Source organism: Oncorhynchus gorbuscha, unplaced genomic scaffold, assembly GCF_021184085.1.
Source record: "Oncorhynchus gorbuscha isolate QuinsamMale2020 ecotype Even-year unplaced genomic scaffold, OgorEven_v1.0 Un_scaffold_1373, whole genome shotgun sequence".
In the NCBI taxonomy this organism is placed as follows: Eukaryota; Metazoa; Chordata; class Actinopteri; order Salmoniformes; family Salmonidae; genus Oncorhynchus; species Oncorhynchus gorbuscha.
Window position 1 is genome coordinate 101,387 of NW_025746166.1, and position 17,806 is coordinate 119,192.

Here is a 17,806-nt window from a genome sequence, read left to right on the forward strand (position 1 = left end):
ACCATTTCAGTTTTCGGGGGGAATTTGACACTTGCTCGATAACCCTAATATTGTGGAAAGAATTGTTTGTACTGAAATGTTAAAACAAACACTGTTTTTTTACATGAATCTGTAAATACAGTGCTTTGAACTACGACCGAAGGTCTGAAATGATTTATTTTGTCAAAAGATACATTTTAAAATAAAAAAAACTGCTAGATAAAACCGCTGGGCTTTAGGGAACCATTACAAAATGACATTATTCTCCCCTTAACAAAAAGCTTTCCAGTGATCCCATTCCTTTCGATGTTTTGTATCGAATTTTACATTGCAAAAAGAATCATCCAGAGGGGTTTTAAAGACATCAGTCCTGTTTTGTTCACCAGAGTTTTTTTTAAACTCTGTACGGTTGGTCACACGGTCAGGAATTCTTTGAGCTTGTCCATGACGGCTGACATCCTGTCTGCCGGGATGAGCATCACGGTACGCTGCGGCTTCATGGGGACGTCGTCGAAGGACCACCGCCCGCTCAGGACGCTGTCCGTCTCCTCCTGCACCGAGTAGTGGAACTTCATGGTGGCTTGCTGTAGTGGGGACATGGACAAATGGTCAAGGCAGTGAAAAGGACAAGGAAAAAGAGACATTTAACTCACCAGTGTCAGTATATAGCCCTCTACTGTATATAGCCTCTCTACTGTCTATAGCCCCCCACTCTACTGTCTATAGCCTCCCCTACTGTCTATAGCCCCTCTACTGTATATAGCCCCTCTACTGTATACAGCCTCTACTGTATACAGCCTCTACTGTATACAGCCTCTACTGTATACAGCCTCTACTGTATACAGCCTCTACTGTATACAGCCTCTACTGTATACAGCCTCTAGCCTCTGCCTCTCGTTAAATAAATAAAGGTTTTTAAAAAAGTTAAACCTCATAGAAGAACTCCTCCTCTGCGTTGACGAAGGTGAGCTCGTCGTTCGGCGGGGCTCCTCGGGCAGCGACCGTCTTGGAGGGATCCTTATAGGTCTTACTGATCATCAGGCAGTAATGACACTTCCCACTGGGCTTGTTGCTGCTCTGGGCTTCTGCCAACTCCTCCCTGGAAACAGCCAATCAATGATGTGGTTTAGGTTTTTAATAGTAGGGTATTGACACACAGCTTTGGGATCTTCTTTTCATAGATAATACATACACGGAATTACTTTTGTACAACAACAATAACAACAACAAATATGTCAATGATTTTTAGCGTTTGTTTATCCGGTGTAAAGTGAACCCATATCTGGGTCCATATTAAGGAGGGTTCACCTACAGTAGCATACCCATAATGCATAGCAGGTGATTGACAGTGAACACAACGGTACATCGCCTGAGCGACACTACAGTAATCTGAGAGCATGTCTTGTTGACAGTAATCTGAGAGCATGTCTTGTTGACAGTAATCTGAGAGCATGTCTTGTTGACAGTAATCTGAGAGCATGTCTTGCTGACAGTAATCTGAGAGCATGTCTTGCTGACACTACAGTAATCTGAGAGCATGTCTTGTTGACAGTAATCTGAGAGCATGTCTTGCTGACAGTACAGTAATCTGAGAACATGTCTTGTTGACAGTAATCTGAGAGCATGTCTTGTTGACAGTAATCTGAGAGCATGTCTTGCTGACAGTACAGTAATCTGAGAGCATGTCTTGTTGACAGTAATCTGAGAGCGTGTCTTGTTGACAGTAATCTGAGAGCATGTCTTGTTGACAGTAATCTGAGAGCATGTCTTGTTGACAGTAATCTGAGAGCATGTCTTGTTGACAGTAATCTGAGAGCATGTCTTGTTGACAGTAATCTGAGAGCATGTCTTGTTGACAGTAATCTGAGAGCATGTCTTGTTGACAGTAATCTGAGAGCGTGTCTTGTTGACAGTAATCTGAGAACATGTCTTGTTGACAGTAATCTGAGAGCATGTCTTGTTGACAGTACAGTAATCTGAGAGCATGTCTTGTTGACAGTAATCTGAGAGCATGTCTTGTTGACAGTAATCTGAGAGCATGTCTTGTTGACAGTAATCTGAGAGCATGTATTGTTGACAGTAATCTGAGAGCATGTCTTGTTGACAGTAATCTGAGAGCATGTCTTGTTGACAGTACAGTAATCTGAGAGCATGTCTTGCTGACAGTAATCTGAGAGCATGTCTTGTTGACAGTACAGTAATCTGAGAGCATGTCTTGCTGACAGTACAGTAATCTGAGAGCATGTCTTGCTGACAGTACAGTAATCTGAGAGCATGTCTTGCTGACAGTAATCTGAGAGCATGTCTTGTTGACAGTAATCTGAGAGCGTGTCTTGTTGACAGTAATCTGAGAGCATGTCTTGTTGACAGTACAGTAATCTGAGAGCATGTCTTGTTGACAGTAATCTGAGAGCATGTCTTGTTGACAGTAATCTGAGAGCATGTCTTGCTGACAGTACATTAATCTGAGAGCATGTCTTGCTGACAGTAATCTGAGAGCATGTCTTGTTGACAGTAATCTGAGAGCATGTCTTGTTGACAGTACAGTAATCTGAGAGCGTGTCTTGCTGACAGTACATTAATCTGAGAGCATGTCTTGTTGACAGTAATCTGAGAGCGTGTCTTGTTGACAGTAATCTGAGAACATGTCTTGTTGACAGTACAGTAATCTGAGAGCATGTCTTGTTGACAGTAATCTGAGAGCATGTCTTGCTGACAGTAATCTGAGAGCATGTCTTGCTGACAGTAATCTGAGAGCATGTCTTGTTGACAGTACAGTAATCTGAGAGCATGTCTTGTTGACAGTACAGTAATCTGAGAGCGTGTCTTGCTGACAGTACAGTAATCTGAGAGCGTGTCTTGTTGACAGTACAGTAATCTGAGAGCGTGTCTTGCTGACAGTAATCTGAGAACATGTCTTGCTGACAGTACAGTAATCTGAGAACATGTCTTGTTGACAGTAATCTGAGAGCATGTCTTGCTGACAGTACAGTAATCTGAGAGCATGTCTTGCTGACAGTAATTTGAGAGCGTGTCTTGCTGACAGTAATCTGAGAGCGTGTCTTGATGACAGTAATCTGAGAGCGTGTCTTGCTGACAGTAATCTGAGAGCATGTCTTGTTGACAGTAATCTGAGAGCGTGTCTTGTTGACAGTAATCTGAGAGCATGTCTTGTTGACAGTACAGTAATCTGAGAGCATGTCTTGTTGACAGTAATCTGAGAGCGTGTCTTGTTGACAGTACAGTAATCTGAGAACATGTCTTGCTGACAGTACAGTAATCTGAGAGCATGTCTTGTTGACAGTACAGTAATCTGAGAGCATGTCTTGTTGACAGTACAGTAATCTGAGAGCATGTCTTGCTGACAGTACAGTAATCTGAGAGCGTGTCTTGCTGACAGTAATCTGAGAGCGTGTCTTGCTGACAGTAATCTGAGAACATGTCTTGCTGACAGTACAGTAATCTGAGAGCATGTCTTGCTGACAGTACAGTAATCTGAGAGCATGTCTTGTTGACAGTAATCTGAGAGCATGTCTTGCTGACAGTAATCTGAGAGCGTGTCTTGTTGACAGTACAGTAATCTGAGAGCATGACTTGCTGACAGTACAGTAATCTGAGAGCATGTCTTGTTGACAGTAATCTGAGAGCGTGTCTTGCTGACAGTATTCTGAGAGCATGTCTTGCTGACAGTACAGTAATCCGAGAGCATGTCTTGTTGACAGTACAGTAATCTGAGAGCGTGTCTTGCTGACAGTAATCTGAGAGCATGTCTTGTTGACAGTAATCTGAGAGCATGTCTTGCTGACAGTACAGTAATCTGAGAGCATGTCTTGTTGACAGTACATTAATCTGAGAGCATGTCTTGTTGACAGTAATCTGAGAGCATGTCTTGTTGACAGTAAGTAATCTGAGAGCATGTCTTGTTGACAGTACAGTAATCTGAGAGCATGTCTTGTTGACAGTACAGTAATCTGAGAGCATGTCTTGTTGACAGTACAGTAATCTGAGAGCATGTCTTGTTGACAGTACAGTAATCTGAGAGCATGTCTTGCTGACACTACAGTAATCTGCAACAGAACAGTTTTGTAACATTATGAAATGTAAAACAAAACAACAGAGTTTCTTATTGGACAACTGCAGGTAGTCCATCCTTGTTTCAGGATGTTTTCTTTGGAGTTGTGACCCTAATGAACATGACCCAGGTGGGATAACTGAAAGAGAAAGGGGAGGTAACTGGACTAGAGGGGCAGGGTGATCTGTGGGGGTTAGACAGACTCACTGTAGCTGTTTAGAGGGGCAGGGCGATCTGTGGGGGTTAAACAGAGACTCACTGTAGCTGTTTAGAGGGGCAGGGAGATCTGTGGGGGTTAGACACTCACTGTAGCTGTTTAGAGGGGCAGCGTGATCTGTGGGGGATAGACAGACTCCCTGTAGCTGTTTGTTGAGGGGCAGGGTGATCTGTGGGGGTTAGACAGACTCACTGTAGCTGTTTAGAGGGGCAGGGCGATCTGTAGGGGTTAGACAGACTCCCTGTAGCTGTTTGTGGAGGGGCAAGGAGATCTGTGGGGGTTAGGGTTAGACAAAGACTCACTGTAGCGGTTTGTGGAGGGGCAGGGCGATCTGTGGGGGTTAGACAGACTCACTGTAGCTGTTTAGAGGGGCAGGGCGATCTGTGGGGGTTAGACAGACTCCCTGTAGCTGTTTAGAGGGGCAGGGCGATCTGTAGGGGTTAGACAGACTCCCTGTAGCTGTTTGTGGAGGGGCAAGGAGATCTGTGGGGGTTAGACAGACTCACTGTAGCGGTTTGTGGAGGGGCAGGGTGATCTGTGGGGGTTAGGGTTAGACAGAGACTCACTGTAGCTGTTTAGAGGGGCAGGGCGATCTGTGGGGGTTAGACAGGCTCACTGTAGCTGTTTGTGGAGAGGCAGGGCGATGTGTGGGGGTTAGGGTTAGACAGACTCACTGTAGCTGTTTGTGAAGGGGCAGGGCGATCTGTGGGGGTTAGACAGAGATTCACTGTAGCTGTTTGTGGAGAGGCAGGGTGATCTGTGGGGGTTAGGGTTAGACAGAGACTCACTGTAGCTGTTTAGAGGGGCAGGGCGATCTGTGGGGGTTAGACAGGCTCACTGTAGCTGTTTGTGGAGAGGCAGGGCGATGTGTGGGGGTTAGGGTTAGACAGACTCACTGTAGCTGTTTGTGGAGAGGCAGGGCGATCTGTGGGGGTTAGACAGAGACTCACTGTAGCTGTTTGTGGAGAGGCAGGGCGATGTGAGATCTGTGCTGTTTGTGGAGAGGCAGGGAGATCTGTGGGGGTTAGACAGAGACTCACTGTAGCTGTTTGTGGAGGGGCAGGGCGATCTGTGGGGGTTAGACAGAGACTCACTGTAGCTGTTTGTGGAGGGGCAGGGCGATCTGTGGGGGCACGTTGATGAACCTCTCGCTGAGCAGCAGTCCCACAGGCTTAGTGGTGTCGTTGAGGACCTTCTCCAGATCGTCTGTCACACTATGGGGACAACTCTTCTCACACTGACCCAGGATCAGATCCTTTACCTCCTCCACACACTGGACACCCTGTGGACAGATCAGAACACAGTTACTAACATATAGACCTTATTCACCAGACTGCCGTGATTGGTCAAAATGCAGGCTAGTGCAGTAGGCCCCCCTACTACATTGAAGTCTATGGAAAACAGATATTTCCTCAAGGTCGACCTTTTAAAACATCAGAATCAGACAGAGAGAAGAGTGAACGACAATGTCTTGTCTCTTAACATCTCATTGGTTGAGAAAGTGTCAAGTTTAGTGATTTCATAGATTATATATATTTTTATTTATTTAACCTTTATTTAACTAGGCAAGTCAGTCATAAGAACACATTCTTATTTACAATGACGGCCTACCGGGGAACAGTGGTGTTAACTGCCTTGTTCAGGGGCAGAAGGACAGATTTTGACCTTGTCAGCTCGGGGGAGTCGATCTAGCAACCTTTTAGGTTACTGGCCCAACGCTCTAACCACTAGGCTACCTGCTGGTTACTGGCCCAACGCTCTAACCACTAGGCTACCTGCTGGTTACTGGCCCAACGCTCTAACCACTAGGCTACCTGCTGGTTACTGGCCCAACGCTCTAACCACTAGGCTACCTGCTGGTTACTGGCCCAACGCTCTAACCACTAGGCTACCTACTGGTTACTGGCCCAACGCTCTAACCACTAGGCTACCTACTGGTTACTGGCCCAACGCTCTAACCACTAGGCTACCTGCTGGTTACTGGCCCAACGCTCTAACCACTAGGCTACCTGCTGGTTACTGGCCCAACGCTCTAACCACTAGGCTACCTGCCCCCTCTAACCACTAGGCTACCTACTGGTTACTGGCCCAACGCTCTAACCACTAGGCTACCTGCTGGTTACTGGCCCAACGCTCTAACCACTAGGCTACCTGCCCCCTCTAACCACTAGGCTACCTGCCCCCTCTAACCACTAGGCTACCTGCCCCCTCTAACCACTAGGCTACCTGCCCCCTCTAACCACTAGGCTACCTGCCCCCTCTAACCACTAGGCTACCTGCCCCCTCTAACCACTAGGCTACCTGCCACCCCAAATAGATAACATCTGACTACACCTACCTTTCTCTCCGTGAGGTTGAGCATGCTGATGAAACCAAACACCTCATCGGCTGGATCCTCGTCATCATCGCTGTCCTCTGGCACCTCCGCTTGCTGACAACAAAACAAGCAAAAAGACATACATGATGCAACTGAATACATGTCAATTGTTCTCCGTTGGATGTGGGAGAAGGACACTGGAGCTAGAAACACGAGCATTTCGCTACACCCGCAATAACATCTGCTAAACATGTATGTGACGAATACAACTGATTTGAAGAGAGCACATGTGTGTCATCATATTTTGGGAGTTTAATATTTTTATTTTATTTTACCTTTATTTAACTCGGCAAGTCAGTTAAGAACAAATTCTTATTTACAATGACGGCCTAGGAACAGTGGGTTAACTGCCTGTTCAGGGGCAGAACGACAGATTTGTACCTTGTCAGATCGGGGGTTTGAACTCGCAACCTTCCGGTTACTAGTCCAACGCTCTAACCACTAGGCTACCCGTATGATACGTTGAATTGTATGATGCATGTTTAGTGATGGTCTGATAAGACTCAACGCGTCTGGTTTCTCACCCTGATGACGCTTCCAATATGATTCTGCTGGATGAGGAGATCCGTCAACTCGGATGTATTGACACGAGCCTTCAGAAACAGCTGCTGCATGAGTTTCTTGACCCCGTTGTAGTCATTGTGAGTAATGGTATGGGCCTCGAAGTCTACAATGACCTCCTGGAAACAAACAAAAAAAATGTTTTTAATTCACAACTCCAGAGGCAATGTTTTGGACTTGATAGGGACGGTTTTAGTGTTAATACTGGTATCGATTGTTTTGTTTGTCTAAACTACTCTTATGGTTTTAAGTGTGTAAATGTCCATGCATTTAACTATTTATCTAGTTTAAAACTCTGAAGTGATCGACTGGCAATGTTTAGCATGTCCCTAACATACTTAACCATTGTTAACTAGATTGATATGAACAACAGTTGTTTGCTAAAAAAGCTATCTATCTATCTAACACGTTTAGCCAATGCTAGATAGCCTGCTAGGCCAGGAATATAGCCAGTTCACTAGAGACATTATCGTACTTCATTGATCTCCTCTTCTGATCCGCTGTCATTCTCTAATGAATCACCGTCGTTTTCCAATCCTTCATCAGAGCTGTTATCCTCACTATCAGCGGGATTTTCTCCTTTTCCAACTGCTCGTCTTTTCGCTGAAGAAGCCATGCTGCCAAAACAGATACCACGCGTATGGGGAAAGGGATTAAAGCGGAGTTGGTGTACTGAGAAACTGAGACACTGTGGCGGCCATTTTGGATCAATTGTTGCATGCTTCGTTATGCTTGGAATGTCCGTGTGTGGAACCGCAATGGCGTCCAGTTTCTCATTCTGACAGCAGAATGGAATAAACCATTTTGATCAAAAGGGATATATATATTGTATTTTAAATTATATTTAAAATATGTTAGAATATTGTTTACTGAACTGTTCCAGCAGAAAAAAAACAATCAATGACTTTCTATAATTGTAACTGTAGTGATAAAATTAATTGTTATTGCTCAAGTATTATCCTAACAAAACATGACTATTTTGATGTCCCCTATTTCCTCGTTTTAGTAGTAGCCATGAAGCCAGCTGGAGGAAGAGCTCGAGGTACAGTGTTTGTGTACATCCCAATTGTTGTTGATTTTTCTACGGTTTCTGTTAATTTTCTGTTGACTTGAAAACGAAAACTAGTTAGCTCAATAGTTAATCATGATAATTATTGTGTGTGCAGTTATTGTTTTATGGTTGTGCCAACGATGCCAAGTAATGTGTCGCGTTGGCTCAGAAGTGACAGCTCCCTATTTGAATTGTATATTGCATAACATAACAACATTGCAAGTGCATAAAACGTACAGTACACTGGTGCATGAGAGACCCGAGCTCTACAGCTGACTGAATAACACCGCATGCCTCTAATTGATAAATGGTCCGAGCTATGAAAACAGTTGATTCATGGCTCAACAGCATTGTTATCAGTAGGCGACATATGACAGGCGCTGGGTGTAACGTTCGCCCTCTACGGGTTTACACCCCCCGTCAACCTTCTGTTCTGAAGCTACTGCACCGGGTCAGTCATTCAGTTTATAATCTCACTAAATAGTGTAAATCTGCATTGAGTGGATTTTTTAAAAATGTGTTAACGATGTTCATCATCGACAGACGGTAACATTACGTTGTATCCCTTCTTGTCTTATTCCACAGGACTCTGAGTCATCTGTCGAAATGCATGTGTTGCTTCTGAAAGAACCAAGAGAGGGAGGCTCTGGACCAGATCCTTACATCAAGGTACAGTAGAGAAACATATTGTGTATTAATATTTGCAGCTTGCATTTGCATTCTATTCTGTTCTATTCAATCCTATTATACTCTACACTTATTATAATCCATTATAGGACGGGTGGTTCTAATCCTGAATGCTGATTGGTTAAAACAGCAGTCCAGCCGATGTCTGTTCCATAAGTTACCACCTGTTAAATCTATGACGTTAAAATGCCTATTTACTCTGTTCCATCTGACTACGCAATCCACCGTCTCATCAGCCCAGCCAGGCAATTTATAAACTTGATCTCCACTATAAAAAGCTTCTAGACATTATCTCACATTTATTTTAGACTAACATTTAGTTTTCAAATGTCTGTCTCTGACATTTGCAACATTGTTTCAATATTTAAATGAGATCTCCAGCTGTCCCATAGTAATGAACATGTTGGGAGTCGTGACGATACAGACAGACAGGCAGCATTTCTCAGCCAGTCTAAATCATGAATCAGTTGGCATCATTTTTATGGATACATACTGTACAAACAGGTCAAACAAAACGAAATGCAGCTAGTTTGCAGTCTTTCCTGCTTCAGTTTGAAGTGATTGTATTAGCTGTGTTGTTGGTTAGCTCCTCTGAACAACAGTGTCCTGATGAGAGAGCACATGTTCTACTCCAGGTGAAATCGCACCTCATTAGCTCATTGTTATGGATGTATCCAAATAAATGTCACTAGAAAACAACTTAAACAAACGCAAATGCGGTCACTTTTCTGTTATTCTGTTTGCGCTTTTTCACCTGACTGTAAGTTAGCCGTAGTTGGCTAGCTAGCAAGCAAAGGATAAGAACTTTTCCAGCCAGTATGGCAATGGAACATTTAGAACGAACAGAGCGAACAGAACAGATACAGAACAAAAAGACTGAACGACTGGGTCGGGTCCACAGAGACTGAACGACTGGGTCGGGTCCACAGAGACTGAACGACTGGGTCGGGTCCATAGATAATGCCCTCGAACGACTGGGTGGGTCCACAATATGCCAACAACAAACACCCGGTCGGGTCCACAAACACTGAACTTCTGGGTCATTATCCTCAGATAATGACTGACTGAGTAACAGTGAATTTTATTTTACTTTATTTACAGAACTCTCAACTTTTGTCTCTAGCAAGCTGGCAAACCGTGGACACAAAGCAACCAATTCCAGCTTGGGTAGCAACCATAGATTTGTATCGGGACTATATCTTGTGGAATGATGAAATATCATGAATAAATTCATCAATATGTATATATTTTTTAATGAAAATATGTGAATCATTATTTGAATGTGTTGGTAACCCGTTGTATAAAAGTGATTAGTGCCCTCGAAGCCGGTGTTTTGGTGGATATATTGTAAACAATGTGCCAACAACAAACACCCGTCACAATATATCCTCTAAACACCGGCTTCTCGGGCATTATAACCTCAATGTATAATGGGTGACTGTGTAACAGTGAATTTTATTTTATTTTATTTTATTTACAGAACTCTCAACTTTTGTACTTACAGGAGCTGGCATCCCGTGGACACAAACCAACCTTAATTCCTGTGTTGTCGTTTACATTTGTTTCCTTGAACACTTTGTCAGACAAGGTGAGTACCCTTTACATACATCAAAGTGTTGATTTTAAGATAGAAAGGTTGGTAACATTTTACTGGGACACCGAGCATCATAAACGTCAATATGTCATAATAATAATAGCTGACATAACCTGTCATAACCTGTCATAACCTGTCATAACCTGTCATAACCTGACATAACCTGTCATAACCTGTCATAACCTGTCATAACCCTGTCATAACCTGTCATAACCTGTCATAACCTGTCATAACCTGTCATAACCCGTCATAACCCGTCATAACCTGTCAAGTTTATGGATAACCTGTCATAACCTGTCATAATATGGTTATAACACTGTTATGACATATGTATATTTAGACCTATTACGTTACTTTATGGTTAGTTATGACACTGACTAAACCTACCAAGGTTAGTTACTTTATGACTGGTTAGGACACTGACTAATCCTACCAAGGATAGTTACTTTATGGATGAGGACACTGACTAAACCTACCAAGGTTAGTTACTTTATGTCTGGTTAGGACACTGACTAAACCTACCAAGGTTAGTTACTTTATGGCTGGTTAGGACACTGACTAAACCTACCAAGGTTAGTTACTTTATGGCTGGTTAGGACACTGACTAAACCTACCAAGGTTAGTTACTTTATGGATGAGGACACTGACTAAACCTACCAAGGTTAGTTACTTTATGGATGAGGACACTGACTAAACCTACCAAGGTTAGTTACTTTATGGATGAGGACACTGACTAAACCTACCAAGGTTAGTTACTTTATGGATGAGGACACTGACTAAACCTACCAAGGTTAGTTACTTTATGTCTGGTTAGGACACTGACTAAACCTACCAAGGTTAGTTACTTTATGGATGAGGACACTGACTAAACCTACCAAGGTTAGTTACTTTATGGCTGGTTAGGACACTGACTAAACCTACCAAGGTTAGTTACTTTATGGATCCTACCAAGGTTAGTTACTTTATGTCTGGTTAGGACACTGACTAAACCTACCAAGGTTAGTTACTTTATGTCTGGTTAGGACACTGACTAAACCTACCAAGGTTAGTTACTTTATGACTGGTTAGGACACTGACTAAACCTACCAAGGTTAGTTACTTTATGGATGAGGACACTGACTAAACCTACCAAGGTTAGTTACTTTATGGATGAGGACACTGACTAAACCTACCAAGGTTAGTTACTTTATGGATGAGGACACTGACTAAACCTACCAAGGTTAGTTACTTTATGGACACTGACTAAACCTACCAAGGTTAGTTACTTTATGGATGAGGACACTGACTAAACCTACCAACACTGGTTAGTTACTTTATGGATGAGGACACTGACTAAACCTACCAAGGTTAGTTACTTTATGGATGAGGACACTGACTAAACCTAAACTTTATGGATGAGGACACTGACTAAACCTACCAAGGTTAGTTACTTTATGGATGACTAAACCTACCAAGGTTAGTTACTTTACTGACTAAACCTACCAAGGTTAGTTACTTTATGGATGAGGACACTGACTAAACCTACCAAGGTTAGTTACTTTATGGCTGGTTAGGACACTGACTAAACCTACCACACAAGGTAGAACATCCCATTCCACTATAGCCTACTGGTCAACAGTATGTTTATGTTATATAATAGTTTCTGAAATAGAGTATATTAAATTATCTTTATAAATGCACTCAAAATTCATGTTAGACATGCGCCTACCCATAATGCTCTATTGTTGATGACTGGGATGAATGCAGGAGCAGATTTCAGGAGTAGGACAAGACACTTTTTTTGACTGATTGACGTAAGGACGTGTACGTGATAGGCCTGGCTTTAATGGCTAGTAGGATTATGATGTCATAATGCTTCATGACAGTGTCATAGAGTGTTTTATCTTAGTCCAAGTAAAGTGACACAGTGTGGTCATAATGCTTAATGACTGTGTCATAATGCTTCGTGACAGTGTCATAGTGTTTTATCTTAGTCCAAGTAAAGTGACACAGTGTGGTCATAATGCTTGTCATAATGCTGACTGTGTCATAATGCTTCAATGACAGTGTCATAGTGTTTTATCTTAGTCCAAGTAAAGTGACACAGTGTGGTCATAATGCTTCAATGACTGTGTCATAATGCTGTCGTGACAGTGTCATAGTGTTTTATCTTAGTCCAAGTAAAGTGACACAGTGTGGTCATAATGCTTAATGACTGTGTCATAATGCTTCGTGACAGTGTCATAGTGTTTTATCTTAGTCCAAGTAAAGTGACACAGTGTGGTCATAATGCTTAATGACTGTGTCATAATGCTTCGTGACAGTGTCATAGAGTGTTTTATCTTAGTCCAAGTAAAGTGACACAGGATGGTCATAATGCCTCATGACAGTGTCATAACGCTTCGTGACAGTGTCATAACGCTTCGTGACAGTGTCATAATGCTTCGTGACAGTGTCATAATGCTTCGTGACAGTGTCATAATGCTTCGTGACAGTGTCATAAGGTGTAATATCTTAGTCCATGTAAAGTGACACAGGATGGTCATAATGCCTCATGACAGTGTCATAACGCTTCGTGACAGTGTCATAACGCTTCGTGACAGTGTCATAACGCTTCGTGACAGTGTCATAACGCTTCACAGTGTCATAACGCTTCGTGACAGTGTCATAACGCTTCGTGACAGTGTCATAATGATTTGGTGACAGTGTCATAAGGTGTAAACAACAACGACAAAGAAACACACTTTCAAAACGAAAGGAAACTTCTTGTCAGGGAAAAACACTTTTGAATAATTGTGTGTTTTGACATTCTGATGTAGGTGTCATAACCAGCCATAATATAACACAATATATTTAACAACGGATGTATGTATGTATGTATGTATGTATGTATGTATGTATGTATGTATGTATGTATGTATGTATGTATGTATGTATGTATGTATGTATGTATGTATGTATGTATGTATGTATGTATGTATGTATGTATGTATGTATGTATGTATGTATGTATGTACTACTACAGCTGTTGTCTACTACTACAGCTGTTGTCTCTACTACTACAGCTGTTGTCTCTACTACTACAGCTGTAGTCTCTACTACTACAGCTGTTGTCTCTGCTACTACAGCTGTTGTCTCTGCTACTACAGCTGTTGTCTCTGCTACTACAGCTGTTGTCTCTGCTACTACAGCTGTTGTCTCTGCTACTACAGCTGTAGTCTCTACTACTACAGCTGTTGTCTCTACTACTACAGCTGTTGTCTCTACTACTACAGCTGTTGTCTCTACACCTACAGCTGTTGTCTCTACTACTACAGCTGTTGTCTCTACTACTACAGCTGTTGTCTCTGCTACTACAGCTGTTGTCTCTACTACTACAGCTGTTGTCTCTACCAGCTGGTGTCTCTACTACTACAGCTGTTGTCTCTACCAGCTGTTGTCTCTACCAGCTGTTGTCTCTACTACTACAGCTGTTGTCTCTACCAGCTGTTGTCTCTACTACTACAGCTGTAGTCTCTACTACTACAGCTGTTGTCTCTACTACTACAGCTGGTGTCTCTACTACTACAGCTGGTGTCTCTACTACTACAGCTGTTGTCTCTACTACTACAGTTGTTGTCTCTACTACTACAGCTGTTGTCTCTACTACTACAGCTGTAGTCTCTACTACTACAGCTGTAGTCTCTACTACTACAGCTGTAGTCTCTACTACTACAGCTGTTGTCTCTACTACTACAGCTGGTGTCTCTACTACTACAGCTGGTGTCTCTACTACTACAGCTGTAGTCTCTACTCCTACAGCTGTTCCAGCCAGAACGACATGGCGGGCTGATTTTTACCAGCCCGAGGGCGGTGGAGGCAGTCAAAATGTGTCTTGAAGATGATGAAAGAACGGAACGTGAGTAGATCTCATGTGAAGCTTTCAACTATGTCCTGTAAAATGCTCCCCCCCCCCCCCATCAACAAAAATGTCATTGTTAGGAAAGGATAGCCCTCTTGTGCCTTAGTCTTGTGCGTTTTCAGACGGACAAAGTCAACACGCGTTAGTGTATGTAAAGCTAAGCTACTCGTTTTAATTTCTGTCTTCTATTTTATAGAGTGGAACAATGACATAAAAGACAAATGGAATGCCAAGTCCATCTATGTTGTTGGGAAGGCTACTGCAGCGCTAGGTGAGTAATTGATCACGAAACATTAACTTACTGGCATTGAAACACTTCTATTCAGCGTGGAGCTCTTTGTAGTTTTACAACACCTTCGTGTCTCAAGTGATTGTCTCTCTTTTGTTTCACTGAGAGGATCTGGTCATATGGGCGGCAGGGTAGCCTAGTAGCCCGACAGAGATGGTCGTCGCCTCGCTTCGTGTTCCTTATTCACAAGCATTTCGCTACACTCGCATTAACATCTGCTAACCATGTGTATGTGACAAATAAAAATTTGATTTGATGATTTGAGAAAGTAGAAAAAAAGAAGAAAAAACCTCGCGCTCTGTTCCTTGCCTCAGGCTGCACAGCTGTTCTCTCAAGTGATCATACTATTCTCAATTGAATCTTGTCTTTACTAATATGCTAAATGAGTTTCGATTTAGAATGGTTTCATTTATCAATGGGCAGGAACAGGGGGAAAATACATACCATCTGTTTTCACTCTATTAGTGAATGGAGGCCGTGAGTCTTCCCACCGGTCCGTTTTGTAGGCTACTTCGGTTTTTATAGCGGAGCATTTTATGAACAGCTGAGAAATCAATATAAAGAACCACTAGGCTACCCTGCCGCCTCTACACTCTAACCACTAGGCTACCCTGCCGCCTCTACACTCTAACCACTAGGCTACCCTGCCGCCTCTACACTCTAACCACTAGGCTACCCTGCCGCCTCTACACTCTAACCACTAGGCTACCCTGCCGCCTCTACACTCTAACCACTAGGCTACCCTGCCGCCTCTACACTCTAACCACTAGGCTACCCTGCCGCCTCTACACTCTAACCACTAGACTACCCTGCCACCTCTACACTCTAACCACTAGGCTACCCTGCCTCCTCTACACTCTAACCACTAGGCTACCCTGCCACCTCTACACTCTAACCACTAGGCTACCCTGCCACCTCTACACTCTAACCACTATGCTACCCTGCCTCCTCTACACTCTAACCACTAGGCTACCCTGCCACCTCTACACTCTAACCACTAGGCTACCCTGCCTCCTCTACACTCTAACCACTAAGCTACCCTGCCACCTCTACACTCTAACCACTAGGCTACCCTGCCACCTCTACACATGGGCTAACTTTACTTCCGCGCCGACAGAGATGGTCGTCGCCTCGCTTCGTGTTCCTTATTCCACTAGGCTACCCTGCCTCCTCTACACTCTAACCACTAGGCTACCCTGCCTCCTCTACACTCTAACCACTAAGCTACCCTGCCACCTCTACACTCTAACCACTAGGCTACCCTACCACCTCTACACTCTAACCACTAGGCTACCCTGCCACCTCTACACTCTAACCACTAGGCTACCCTGCCACCTCTACACTCTAACCACTAGGCTACCCTGCCGCCTCTACACTCTAACCACTAGGCTACCCTGTCACCTCTACACTCTAACCACTAGGCTACCCTGCCTCCTCTACACTCTAACCACTAGGCTACCCTGTCACCTCTACACTCTAACCACTAGGCTACCCTGCCTCCTCTACAATCTAACCACTAGGCTACCCTGCCTCCTCTACACTCTAACCACTAGGCTACCCTGCCGCCTCTACAATCTAACCACTAGGCTACCCTGCCTCCTCTACACTCTAACCACTAGGCTACCCTGCCGCCTCTACACTCTAACCACTAGGCTACCCTGCCGCCTCTACACTCTAACCACTAGGCTACCCTACCTCCTCTACACTCTAACCACTAGGCTACCCTGCCACCTCTACACTCTAACCACTAGGCTACCCTGCCACCTCTACACTCTAACCACTAGACTACCCTTCCTCCTCCACACTCTAACCACTAGGCTACCCTGCCTCCTCTACAATCTAACCACTAGGCTATCCTGCCTCCTCCACACTCTAACCACTAGGCTACCCTGCCACCTCTACACTCTAACCACTAGGCTACCCTGCCTCCTCTACACTCTAACCACTAGGCTACCCTGCCTCCTCTACACTCTAACCACTAAGCTACCCTGCCACCTCTACACTCTAACCACTAGGCTACCCTACCACCTCTATTTATATGCCATTTAGCAGACGCTTTTATCCAAAGCGACTTACAGTCATGTGTGCATACATTCTACGTATGGGTGGTCCCACTAGGCTACCCTACACTCTAACCACTAGACTACCCTGCCACCTCTACACTCTAACCACTAGACTACCCTGCCTCCTCCACACTCTAACCACTAGGCTACCCTGCCTCCTCTACAATCTAACCACTAGGCTATCCTGCCACCTCTACACTCTAACCACTAGGCTACCCTGCCACCTCTACACTCTAACCACTAGGCTACCCTGCCACCTCTACACTCTAACCACTAGACTACCCTGCCTCCTCTACACTCTAACCACTAAGCTACCCTGCCACCTCTACACTCTAACCACTAGGCTACCCTGCCTCCTCTACACTCTAACCACTAGACTACCCTGCCACCTCTACACTCTAACCACTAGACTACCCTGCCTCCTCCACACTCTAACCACTAGGCTACCCTGCCTCCTCTACAATCTAACCACTAGGCTATCCTGCCTCCTCCACACTCTAACCACTAGGCTACCCTGCCACCTCTACACTCTAACCACTAGGCTACCCTGCCACCTCTACACTCTAACCACTAGGCTACCTACCTCCTCTACACTCTAACCACTAGGCTACCCTGCCGCCTCTACACTCTAACCACTAGGCTACCCTGCCGCCTCTACACTCTAACCACTAGGCTACCCTGCCGCCTCTACACTCTAACCACTAGGCTACCCTGCCACCTCTACACTTTAACCACTAGGCTACCCTGCCACCTCTACACTCTAACCACTAGGCTACCCTGCCTCCTCTACACTCTAACCACTAGGCTACCCTGCCGCCTCTACAATCTAACCACTAGGCTACCCTGCCTCCTCTACACTCTAACCACTAGGCTACCCTGCCGCCTCTACAATCTAACCACTAGGCTACCCTGCCTCCTCTACACTCTAACCACTAGACTACCCTACCACCTCTACACTCTAACCACTAGGCTACCCTGCCTCCTCTACACTCTAACCACTAGGCTACCCTGCCGCCTCTACAATCTAACCACTAGG

At 44.3% G+C, this 17,806-nt stretch overlaps 2 protein-coding genes across 3 annotated transcripts; one reads left to right on the forward strand and one right to left on the reverse strand.

The window, feature by feature from the left end:
- Positions 1-138: 138 nt before the first annotated feature.
- On the reverse strand, positions 139-7,926 carry LOC124022413 (BRCA2 and CDKN1A interacting protein). The gene is made up of 6 exons (XM_046337347.1): positions 7,682-7,926; positions 7,170-7,325; positions 6,607-6,699; positions 5,363-5,550; positions 910-1,078; positions 139-563 (listed from the first exon to the last, which is right to left on the reverse strand). Exons 1-6 carry the CDS (start codon positions 7,820-7,822, stop codon positions 393-395), a joined length of 918 nt encoding a protein of 305 aa, XP_046193303.1. The 5' UTR covers positions 7,823-7,926; the 3' UTR covers positions 139-392.
- A 328-nt stretch (positions 7,927-8,254) lies between these two features.
- LOC124022414 (uroporphyrinogen-III synthase-like) lies at positions 8,255-14,756 on the forward strand. 2 transcript variants are annotated; one of them, XM_046337348.1, is made up of 5 exons: positions 8,255-8,708; positions 8,843-8,926; positions 10,449-10,532; positions 14,304-14,415; positions 14,615-14,756. In XM_046337348.1, exons 1-5 carry the CDS (start codon positions 8,565-8,567, stop codon positions 14,695-14,697), a joined length of 507 nt encoding a protein of 168 aa, XP_046193304.1. In that variant the 5' UTR covers positions 8,255-8,564; the 3' UTR covers positions 14,698-14,756. The 2 variants fall into 2 exon arrangements, with proteins under 2 accessions (XP_046193304.1, XP_046193305.1); XM_046337349.1 differs by having other exon boundaries at positions 8,264-8,708; positions 14,319-14,415; positions 14,615-14,752.
- Positions 14,757-17,806: the final 3,050 nt, after the last annotated feature.

Bases quoted from the DNA above. Each gene is read 5' to 3' on its own strand.
- LOC124022413 (XM_046337347.1), bottom strand. From the start codon at position 7,822: ATGGCTTCTTCAGCGAAAAGACGAGCAGTTGGAAAAGGAGAAAATCCC. The intron at 7,326-7,681 runs GTACGATAATGT...GTTTGTTTCCAG, and splicing joins CAGAAGAGGAGATCAATGAA to GAGGTCATTGTAGACTTCGA. The intron at 1,079-5,362 runs GTGAGTCTCTGT...GGCTGTTTCCAG, and splicing joins CCCCTCCACAAACAGCTACA to GGAGGAGTTGGCAGAAGCCC.
- LOC124022414 (XM_046337348.1), top strand. From the start codon at position 8,565: ATGGTCCGAGCTATGAAAACAGTTGATTCATGGCTCAACAGCATTGTT. The intron at 8,709-8,842 runs GTCAGTCATTCA...CTTATTCCACAG, and splicing joins TTCTGAAGCTACTGCACCGG to GACTCTGAGTCATCTGTCGA. The intron at 8,927-10,448 runs GTACAGTAGAGA...TTGTACTTACAG, and splicing joins GACCAGATCCTTACATCAAG to GAGCTGGCATCCCGTGGACA.